Source organism: Anopheles ziemanni, chromosome X (assembly GCF_943734765.1).
Source record: "Anopheles ziemanni chromosome X, idAnoZiCoDA_A2_x.2, whole genome shotgun sequence".
Taxonomy (NCBI): Eukaryota; Metazoa; Arthropoda; class Insecta; order Diptera; family Culicidae; genus Anopheles; species Anopheles ziemanni.
The window spans coordinates 15537897-15549983 of record NC_080707.1 but is presented as its reverse complement, the minus strand read 5'-3'; the positions used below and the strand labels follow the sequence as shown (position 1 = coordinate 15549983).

The 12087-nt window shown below is 42.0% G+C and overlaps 1 protein-coding gene across 1 annotated transcript in view; it reads left to right on the top strand.

The window, feature by feature from the left end:
* The first annotated feature begins 1019 nt into the window (after positions 1–1019).
* The window catches only part of LOC131291161 (mucin-19-like), a 36674-nt gene continuing 25606 nt past the window's right edge, over positions 1020–12087 (top strand). The window contains exon 1 of the mRNA XM_058320352.1: positions 1020–1073. Coding sequence (XP_058176335.1) covers positions 1020–1073 — 54 coding nt within the window. The remainder of the gene's footprint in view (positions 1074–12087) is intronic.

The following is a 12087-nucleotide window of genomic DNA, read 5'->3' as shown; positions in this document are numbered from 1 at the left end:
GCAGCAGCAACAGTCACATTTTACTCTCGCTTTCGTTTGCGGATGCGCCTAGGAAGACGCCCTAAGAAGTGTGGAGACTTCACTATCAGAGCCGGTGGTTCTTGCTAGTTTTATACAAGCCTAAAACCAATCAACGTACAGTGCGTGTGCTTTTACAAATTTCAAAAGCGGGTGACTTTCGAAATTTTAATCCTTCTCTGCTTTCTTGGATCAGACCTGATCTAAGCTATTATTTTCTATTTATCACCTCGTCTACGAGTGTTGCAAGGTTTCGTTTTTCACCTAAGTGATTTAATTTAGTGCATTATCTTTTTTTTTATTTGACAAACCGAAAAACAAGCGTTACGGAAAAAGAAAACGGAACGCAAACACAGTCAACCTTTTCGTACGTTTCGTGATTTTAATGTGAAACATTTGTGAGTGATACGCCCACCCCCCGCGCGCGCGTGTATGTGTGTCTCGTTTATGACGTGCGAATAATTTTTCGTTAAGTTTCTTTCATTCAAGTGAACTTTAGCTAGTTTTAAGTGGTACATTAAAGGTGTCTAGGATAAAAAAAGGATACGTCATAAGAACGCGCTGTTAGAAACAGGTGCGGACGTGCCGATAAAGGTGAGTTTACACAAGCTTTGTTGTAGTGTAAAAGGGTCGTTATTCAATCCATGTTTTTTTTCTGTTAATTATTGGAGATTTAACGATTTAAAAAAGTAATTTTTAAATTTAATCGTTGTTTTCCGGTTTTAAATTAAAGTTCTCTTAAAATTGACTCCATTTGTAACACGAATGCTTGTTCCAACAGCTTACCACGCGAAGTAAATAAAAGTGCCGGCACGCGCGGGCAGGACGACGAACGACGAACGACGAAAACGTATAAATACCACGACCATCAATCGATAACATCGAGCCAACTATCAACACCGTCCGGTACCGGATACCTCTTTGGTGGTGGTGTGTCTTGGCCGAACACTATTGCTTCGTCGGCGCGGCGCACCGGCTCCCGGCGGAGGTAATCGCAAACCATGGAGGCGGCCGACCTGTCGACCATCACCGACGAGGACCAGCTGCGCAAGATGGTGAGTAGGAGATACACCCTTAGCCCGTATACCTGTCAATAAGCGAATGGGCTTTTCAAAACAAACAAACACCCGCCAACCGGAAACTACCTGCGTACAGGACTTTGTTTTGTCGGCCGGCGAAAACTTTCGCTTTCGATCAAGTTGTTTCTTTTGGCCACGTCTTCTTACAACGCGAATCACGTGCGGTTTCAGCGATGAGTCAGCTAAATGGAAGAGGGATGCCTCTGAGAGCGTCTATCTTGTATTTAGATCCTCAATCGGTTCGGCTGACTCAGTGCGTGCCACCTGCTCAAGGTTGCAGTGAAGTATTGAAGTAAAAGAGAAAAAGACGTTTCTTTTCGGCTAATCTGATCGTATGTTGTTAACGGGGCTGTGTGCTAGTAAACGGAACATTAAATGGCAGTTTTCACACAGATGTTTTGCCTTACGAGGAATACTAACGCAATACACAGTTTGTGTTCCTCCTCAATTCACTATCTTTTATAGCGCTATACTTTCTAGTGCTACGTTTTATAGCAAAACAATTTTTAGATATTTGACCCTTGTTGGATTTCTGCAAGCATCCTTCAGAGTTCGCTTTTTGATAACAACTTTCTTCTCGCTAAGTTTTGCGAAATACGAACAAAAAGTGACGAGGAGATTTTAGCTTTAGCTTCACAACACATTCAGATTTACTGTACAATCATATTTACCACTTTTAAAAGTGGTGTTTCTACTCAACGCTTCTTAACACGTTAGATTATGTTTTGCTGTTATTAGTGATACAAAATCTATGATTGGTTGGTTTACAACTTTTGTCAAACATTTCGTTGAGAACGACATTTAATGTTTTTTATTCTAAAATGGTGAAAATAAACCATATGGGACACGATATGCGGGTACTTTGTAAGGTGAAAGTAAAAGTACTCCCATATTTACCTTGCACGTAAAAACGTTGATGTTTGGGTTTTCATTCCATACGGATGTTTGCACTTTACCAGTGTCTAATTCGTCAAAACCGCTAGAATTACAACCATTTGTTGTTTATTTTCATTACTTTACATTACAAAATTGTTTCAATAACTATGACTTTTCTTTAGTTCTCAGCAAAGAAATCATACATGGGACTGTAATGCGGGTACTGTCAATATGGGACGCAGTCAATTTGGTATTTTTTACATTTGCAGCCACTAAATGGCCACTTTGAGATACTTTTTTTTTTAAATAAATTGAAAATGAACATTAGTCATCGCAATTAGTTCCAACAAGTTTTCGATCCAAAAATAAATGAAAATGCAACATAAAAACTAAAGTAATGTTAAAAACAAGTTCTTTTGTAAGTAAGTCTTTGCTTGACTTCGTCGGTTTACCAAATGTTAAAAACAAATTGTATTATAAAAGATTGTACTAAAGAAGCGTTTTGAAAACACTTGGAAGTCAATGTGTTAAAAGTCATTTTCTCGTTTTGTTCGTGTTTTCGTGTCAAGTCGTCAGAGAAGGAATGGCGTGGATTATCTTGCAGAAAGGTGTCAATTAAGTTGTCTTTTTTATTGGAGGTTGATGATACTGTTACTAGTGTTGGGTCAAGTAACACTTATTGATGTGCTGTGCTTTTGTGGTACCACAGTAAATTGTCATAAAACATAACTATTTTTCAACTTTAGCTTAAAAGTTTGATGAGTGATAGTTATTAAAAATTCTATGCACAATGTTTATGCGAATCTGTTATACATAACATTATAATCAGTATATTAAAACCAAGTAGTTTTTAACGTATTTTAGTTTTTTTATTCAATTTTATTTTCCTTATTATTGGAAAATTATTTTCCTCCAACTTCTACCAGTAAATAGGGGTTAAAAAATGTATGTGTTCAAAACACACTATTTACTGCGCGGTGTGTGTGTTGGGTAGCACAGTACCACACGATCCAACGCTAGCTGTTGCATCCATTTATTGAATCTTTGATATGCTTGGTGTTTCATGAGGATTTTACGACGAACGGGGTAATACCTTCTCGAGGCCGACTTGCTTTAACGATGGAAAGGTATCTTCATTTTAATTTACTTTCCGAACTTGCGAAATGAAAATTCATGCGAGAAGGTGAGCGTGTAAAACTATGCCTAATTGTGTCCGAAACAAGGAAAATGTTTATTCGGTTACAAGGGGAATGTCCATGGACTTTTTACTAGCTCTACCAAGTGTATTCCCGTTGTGTAACCTCCAAGCGCTTGCAATTATCATTGAATCGGTTTTGTTAACCTTTCTCCGCGTAAAATTACTCTTTTAGTCACATCGTAAAGCTCATCTGTGTTAATAGTGGAGCGAAAAGTTGGCTAAAAACTGTCGCCAAATAACCATATGGCCACCGAGCGTGGGTCGCCGTTTTAGGGTCAAAGGGGTCCCCGGGGTCTGCATCGCAATTGAACCGATTGTAGAAGTGGAGATAAAATATTCCATTTATAATTGCAAAAAAGACGCAAGTGTGTGTGGAAAGGAGAGAAAAGGAAACAATCAACCCAAAAATGGCAAACGCGGCCATGAGATGGTGACGAATGGAAATGTACGTTTCGTAATGTTGCGATACGTTTTTGCGCCGTTTTATTTTATTATGTTTCCCCTCCCCACTCCCCTCCCTCGCTTGGTACGGCTGTATGTATGTCGCGTCTCGGGCCGGGATCTACATTCAAATGTCAAAAGTATTGGCCGGGGTTTGTTTTTTTTTTGTGTGGTTTTTTTTCTTCATCTCATTCATCTTCGTTCTTCCTCTCCCCTCCCCCGTGCCTTTCTTCCGCGAACGGATCGAACGTTTCTGTCTCAATTTTGGCCCGCGCCCGCTACGGAAAGCAGTTGTCCGTGAGCCCCCGGTAGGACGATCGGAAGCAGGATTTCCTTTTACGGAAGCGAAGTTAACCTTCCGTCCGTACAATGTGGCACAGTGCAGGGCTGAGCGTGAACCGCGTGCGATGCTGCAGATGAGGGGATGGAGGAAGGATGACCTTCGCAATCGAGAGCACCATAGCGGAGCTACTCAAGGTGGCTTGCATAAAGCAGCACGCATTATCGTATGCATGATACGATCCGGGCATCATGTTAGCTTCTTTAACCGTCTGGAAATTGTTCTTAAAAAAAAAGAAAGAAAGAATCAGACCCTCTACATCAGAAGCTATTAATTTGTCGACCACCGATTGGCCAAACCCGACGCGGCTTCGCATTATAGATGGGTCAATTATTGCACAGAATTTATTAGCGCTGCTATCGGCTGGGAGCGCGTTGTTGAACTGACCATTTTCGGCGGGCCGCCCGAACACCCGCCGGTGCGACGGTTTGAGAAATGCCCATTTTCGGCCGCGGACGATTTGGCCAATGCGGGCACCTCGTTGGTGATCGGCGCCCACACACACACACACACACAGGGATCGGATTATTTTAGGATGTTTTTCGGTACCGGCGGTTGATACAGTTTTCCCACTGGCAACTTCTGCGCCAGCGAGCACACAGTTATGCCATTACGGTCAACCACTGAAGCATCACACACCCAAGCGACTTTCATTGGTAGTTGCTGTACTTATTGTATTATTGAAAATGGTTTCGAAAAGTTAGAAACAAATTTATTCGGTATTTGTCAAAAAAATATTATTTTAATTATTTCGGGTTCGTCGCTTGCCCGCTGGTTGATGTCTTTTGTATGGTTCGTTGGAAAGAATCGCATTTCGGTCGGTTTTGAACGAGTTTTTACCGGTTTTCGTAGGCAGATTAACGGGTTTTGAGTGTAAATTCTTTAAGTTCCGACTTTAAACCCTCCCGGGCTGGCGATTTTTAAAATGGTTTGCTTCATCTAGGCGGTTAAAATCAATTAAGCTTGAAAAATGAAGCCACTCAACCACACGCCGCTCGAACGGGTGAGACGACGGGGATCTAATTGATGTTGTACTCGGTCGGTGAACAATTGGTGCGTTCGTTGGCCTCCCTCCAGGCACCAGGCAAACCCCCGGATCGGAACTGGTCTTCGCCTTTTTCGCCGCCGCGAAACCCCGCCGCGGGTTCCCAAAAAAACCATGACTTCATTCGTTCGTTCTGTGTCGGTGACACTCCGGCTGTTGTGACAAATGCGGGCGTAGGTGCATCGGAAGGAAACAGCAGCCCGTCCGCAGGCTCACATGGTTTATTTTAAACTCCATGGCGTCATGGAGCGAGAAATCACGAGCCGGGTCTTGGGCCGAAAGCCGACTCGCCAGGTTTGTAGGACCAGCTTGAGACAGTTCTAATATTTGCCACTCGGTGTGATGCGTAAGAAATGCGAGCGCCGATGACGTAAACTGCACAGATGACCAATTGTCGAACGGCATATGTTGCTTCCGCATGGTCGCAGTTTACATCGCTGCAACCGGAACCATCTGCTCCCATCTTACTCGACTCTTGCAACGATAAAACCAAACGTCCTCATATCACCGACAATGGCTGGCATTGTTCTGAGGGAATATCCAAACAATTTCACCAGCACGTCGTGCTTGAAAACCTTATTCTTAACTTTTACCCTCGCGTTTGCTTGGATGCTTTCGCTTAGTTTACCTTTTCTTCTCCAACGAACGGAGGTGGAATAAAAATTCCAGGAACCCTAGCCAGCTAGAAGTTGAAGGGCCCTCAAAAACATTCCATGCATTTACCATTAAAGTTTTTATTTCAAAGTACACAAAATTTTGATTTAGATTGTACCACACATTTTTAAAAAGGAATCCAATTTAAATTTTACAACAATATTCCTTAATGTTATTCCATTGAAAAGTCTTCATTGCCAAAAGCCTTATTTCATGCGAAGCCATCAATAGCTTTCCAAGAGAATCCTTTTTCTACGAATATCATTTTATATGAACCGAATTGATATGTAATTTAATTTTTACTTTTTAATTGATTTGAATTTTTTAGTCGATTTTGAAACGAAAATCGTGAAATGTTTAAAACAGAAAAATTTAAGAATAATGTTAATAAACAATATTATATTTGGAACGGTACAGTATATTACATTTGCTAATCCATGTACATTATCCTGAAACTATGTATTCTAAGAATTTTAATATCTTTAATATAAATTCCATGGGATTTTAAGGATCTTTAATAAAATCTTTACACTGATCTCTTCAATAAACGTTAGTGCATATATTTCCTAGTTTAACACGTTAACTGCCAAGCGTTTTTAGCACACTTTTTTAGTACAATATGTTTTTTAAAAAAACAATATGTTTTTAATAAAATTTGTCTATAACATTTGATAAACCCACGGTTTTCAAAAGCCAAGCAAAGACTTCGCTTCCCAAAGAACGGTTTTAATGTTACTTTAGTTTTCCGTTGCATTTTCATTTATTTATGGGTCAAAAACTTTTCAGAACTAATTATTGCTGTCATCCAATTTTAGGTGACATGGCAGTCAACATGTTTTCTCAAAAAAACAAGGCTTCTTTTCTGCATCAAAACACGATTCTTAATTCTTAATTTACTTTCATTCGAAAGTAAATTCTCAAACTCACCACGCATTTGATAAAACAAGCAAGTGTGTTGCAAAATAATTATAATACTCTAATAATTATCCGCCTCTGCCTGGGGAAAACATTTCCAACGGACGCATCCTCCCGAAAAAATTGACTCATCGTTCTTATCAGGTGGCATTCCACACATACATCCAGCCAGTCAGTGAGTCATGGAAATGGAAAAAGAAACCGTAGAAAAACTGGAACTGCCGAGGATGAACAAAAAAAAAAAAAAACAAGCCAGACGCTCGAACGGTCGAACGCTGGGAAAAGGTGAATAGACGGCGCTAGCGCGAACGCAAGAGAGCATAAGCAACACATTCCGCTCGTTCGGCGGGGTCCAATGATTATGCTGCATCGAGCCATCCGCCCTCTCCCTCCGCTCGGTCCCGGTTTGACGGTTCGGGAATGCATTCCGGAGCCATCGTTCGGCTCACTGGGTGGGCAGGCAGCGAACCGTGTACCAATCTAACATGCACCGAGTTGGCTACATCTCGCTACATACTTTCTCGTTTTCCTACAATTTCATTTTACCGTGTTTTTTTAAAACAATTTATGTCATAAAGAAATAAAAGGAAATAATCTTTTTAAGATGCTTGGAACGTATAATAAACTAAACCACTTCAAAAACAACAACAGGTGGACAAATAATGGACAAGAAAACAGCCCGTGTCATAATGAAGCAAAAGATATTCATCTCTAAATTCACTGAAAACGAAAAAAAAGAAACAAGATCCAACCAGGTAAACAAATAATGGTAGGAATACGCTTGGCGTTGGCACATTTCAAAACACTTAAGCCCGTAAGCTGACCAAACAGAGCTCATCGTGGAGCGCTTTTTGATGTTCGGAGCCATATGTATTTGCGAGTGGCAGGGTGGGCGGAAGGGAAGGAGGGGCGGTGCAGCACGTGCCGCGCTTGAACCGATGTGGCAAAGTGTTTGGGAAATTCATCCGGCCGGTGAAAACACAAACAAGGAAGCCCCAGTTGGCCAGTGTGTGGGGAAAATCCGGAAGATAAAGAAGATACCAAGGACTGAAAAAAAAATAGATGAAACTAAATATGAGCAGAAAATTTTAGGAAGTAAAATAAAAACAGAGTACTTAAATATTTACAAACATAAAAACACCAGTTTAAATATCGTCAGCTGTTTTCTTTACCATTTCGAACCGTCAAATTGAACTTTTGAGCAGCGGTTTTTTACAAACCTGAAGTTGTTTCTTCCTACGTTAATCGTTCGAACTGTGTTCCTCCCGTGGTCTGCTTTAATAAGCTGTTTTTTGTTGGTTTTCGACCGATGTTCTTTAAATGGGCATCCGGGTTAAATCCTTCAGTGAAAGAGAAGTACAAGGATTTGATTTTAATAAACTTTCTAACAGCACAAACGGAGCAACGTTGTAAATACAAATAAAACACCGCGAAAGGAATGACCAACTTGTTGTTTGGGTGATGGGAACGGCGAGGGTCGGTGGTGGGATGTTGCAGTCACTATTTCACTGCATTTATGGTCAGACGATCGCGCTCGAACCCGCGTGTGGGAGCTGGACGTTATGTGGGCGTACTACTTCTGCTGTTTTTTTATTTGTCCCGTGATTCTGCTGTTTTGTTGTGCTTTTAAATATCTGCCAGTTGTTTTCGGACGATTCGATTACGCGTCAACGAGCTTCCCTATTGCTCGCTGGGCGATGAAGTCGGGTGGACGAATTGTGTAAACCGGCAGGCCACCCGCGCGGACACACACATACACACACGCCGCTCACAAATACCACGCTTGGGATGAAAGGTACACACACCAACCCGGGGAGCAGAAGACCCGCTGAAGACTCCAACCCAGGGCAGGGAACTTTCACTGCCCTTTCGAGCACCGCGAGAACTCGCAGGTCTTCCTGGTTCTGCGCCTGGCTTCGGTGTGTTGTTTTGCTTCAAGGCAGGGGTCGGCATACATTCCCTAAAGAAGGCCAGATGAACAAAAGGCACACGTTTCCAGAAAAGGGCCAGATGATGGAAAAGAACCTTAAACTGCGGGCCAGCTACTTTAAATGATGTTTGAATGTTTTTACGTGATATTAAACCCTTTTTAAATTGCGTGTTAATTTTCTTCTCCAAAAAGAGTCATAAACATAATGGAAAATATTTCAAAGTTTTACTTCTTATCGCACATATTGAGTTTTTGGGTTAGTTGTCTGGTACTGAACAAAGTTCAACAGTTTCAACAGATATTTTTATTTAAAAATATGTGATATCGTTAACAAATCCGATAAAAATCCAGATATACTATGTTTGCAGGTTGGTCTAATATATTCTTACGGGCCGGACAAAATCAGCTGCCTTAAACGGTGATTTAATGGTTTCAAACCCTTTTTGAATGGAGGTATTAACTTTCTAAATAGTAAAGTTACGTAAAAGTTATATAAAATAAGATAAATTATTTGAACTATTATAATAACTCTTTTTAAACATTCTCGTTGAGTTTAGGGCTTTTCAATAACCTTGGTTTAACTGGCGCACTCTCAGTAATTTAAATAACCAACAATCTAGAGTTGTGTAAATCTGATTCAGATTCATAAATCTGAATGAATCTCTGCCTTATAAGGGATTCATGAATCTTTCGTCGAGAGATTCATGAATCCCAAAGACATACCAAATGGTGAAAAGTCACCAGCCAAATGAAAGATTCATTAAGCTTAGATGATTCGAATCCGCAAAGATTAATGAATCCATCTGAATGAATCTTAGGTGAAAGATTCATATGAATGAATCTCGCCAAAAGATTCATTAAGCACAACACTACAACAATCCCAATACGATAGCAAGAAGTCTAACAAAATATACTAGGAAGTCGCCTAAAAATTCCGATATTGTAAAACATTTCGATAAGAATTGAGATGGATTTTTCGTATGTAGTACATACATTTAGCTACGGGCCAGATAAAATTAGTTGGCGGGCCGGACTTTGCCGACCCCTGCTTCAAGATGTAGCTTTGAATGGAGCCATCTACACGCAGATGCCGGTTCGCGGTTTGCCGCGTGCATCGGTGTACGTGCGTGCGTGGTTTGCGGTGTCGAAGCCGGTAGATCGCCGATCCACACCGGTGTCTCATCGCGTCCCACGGAGGGCTTCGCTACCAACACTATCTCACGCGAGACGGAGCGACCGTGGGGCCAAAGCACCGCCAACGAACGGCAGCAGGCAGCTTCCAACACCCACGGCGCCTTAAATCTCCTCGCGTGCTCTCCTTCCCCTTCCCGTGCCCCGTTCCAGTCTCCCCTCATTCGCCGTCGGTATAGGAGTGTGTGAGTGCCTTGAGCCCGTGCACAGGGAACGCTACCCGTTCAGCCGCGAGCCGCGAAGGCAAAAGCCGCCCAGCGCGGATGCAAGAACTTTAGTCCAGCACCAGTTGCGCACCAGTGAAGTACGGTGAACCGAAAAACCCGAATCTTCGCTCCGACTCCGGCTTCCATGCGGTGGCGAAGCAGAACGTGTGAGGAAAGCCATTGAAGAACGTACGAAGAAAGAAGGCACCACATAATAATAAAAACAATAATAAAGGTAGCAGTAACGACGCGAAGACGACAGCGGAACCGCAACGGGACGGGAACACCGGAGCCCCTTTCGGTACACCGGACAAGCCGGAGTGGGGTGTAAAAGAAAAACCAAAACACACACCGCACCGAAAACAGAAAACAAAAAACGAGAGCACAGCAAACAAGCTCACTGAGCGCCAGTGCTGCCGGTCAGTGAAATTGTGCAGGAAAAGCCAGTTGGTTGAAAAAAGGTTGGTGGTGCAAACGCAGCAATACAGCGTTAGGAAAACCGGGCGTGCATTGAAGAAGCAACAAAACAACGAGTTAAATTAAGCAAATCACAAATACGAACCGTATCGAAAGGAAAACAAATAAACAAGATCGAATGTTTTAAAACGCAACGACAACGAGGAAGTGTGGAGAAAAAGTTAAACAGTTGAAAGTGCTCACAAGAACCGAACCAAAACAGTTGAGTTGCAAGCTAGCAAGTGAAATCGTTCTGCAGTGAAAATCAAAACGACGCGCAATCGAAACAAATATAACGAGAAGAAAAGCGAAAATGACGGGACCACTGCTGTGATTCAATCATAACATCAGTTCAACCTGGGAGCGGAAGCTCGAACAGCTCGACCATCACCATCTCGCCGGCCGATCGAATCCAAACGCAATCGAACATCGATCCCAACCGGCAGCAGGGAAGTGAACTCCCGAGTGACAGTTTTTAATACGATCGCTGCTCTATTATTTATAACAACAAAAGTAAAGAACGAAAGCGAAACGTAGAGCGAGTGAACAAAACAACGACGGTGCAGGAGTGACCCGGTGAGTGTGGGAAGGTGGGTGCATCCGTGGACCGGTTTGGCTCGGTGCCGGTTGGGTCCGTTTGTTGCCAGGGAATCGCTGCCGTGGCGGCCGGTTTCCTACCTTCGCTTTTCGTGTGCCTTCGTTGATCCTTTGATGATCTGCATCGGATATGTGGTATTTTTCTTACCATCACCCGGTTTGGATGCTTCCGACCTTGATTCCGCGCTTCGGCCGCCCAATCCCATCTCGCGTTTTATTATCCTGCACAAGGCTTTCGGCCATAAAAAACACTGATCCAATATTTCCTCTCGCCAAAGATGATTGCTATTTTATGCTAAACATGGGTTCCTTTAGTTAATTGCTTTTCAACCAATGGGTAATAAAACTTCAGGTCTGCAGATCTGAAAGGCAACCATAGAACAAGTTTGATGCTTCAGTAAGGATTAAATGGTTTCCTAAGCTACTCTGGAAAATATTGACCTTTCCAGTAAAACTCAGAACTCACGGCGGGGCGTTGTCAGAGACGTCAAGCATGAAAACAAATTTGTAGTTTCTTTGAATTCAAATCTTCTGAAGTATTTGTCTTTATAAGTAGTAGACCTACGCAGGAATGGCAAGTAAATTTATCGCATTTAGAAGTTGTCAGTAAGTTACAGAATTCTCTTCAAGCAGAGTCCAAGTCCTGCTTGAGGATGTCGAATACGAAGACTGTCCAATATAAGTCTAATACAAGTAGTCGACATTTAAAAAGTTTGCCTACCAAGCTGTTATTTGTTAGAACTTATCTGAAAGTTTGTAGAGCTCTCTGCAAGTAGTGTCCAAGTCGCACTTGAAGATGTCGAATACAAAGGCTTGCAGTAGAATACAAGTAGTAGACCTTTTATCGAATTTAGAAGTTGTCGGAAAGTCACAGAGCTCTCTTCTAGTAGAGCCACTGTATGCAAACACTGTCAATACATGTCTAATACAAGTAGTAGACCTATACAGGGTTTACCTACTGAGCCGTGATTTTATCGAACTTAGTTCGAACATGTTAGAAAGTTACAGGACTTTTTTGGCGTAGATTCCAAGTTCCGCTTGATTCTATCGTATTTAGAACTTGTTTAGCTCTCTTCCAACGGAGTCCAACTCCGGCTTGAGGATGTCGAATACACAGGCTACCTAATACAAGTTTATTGCA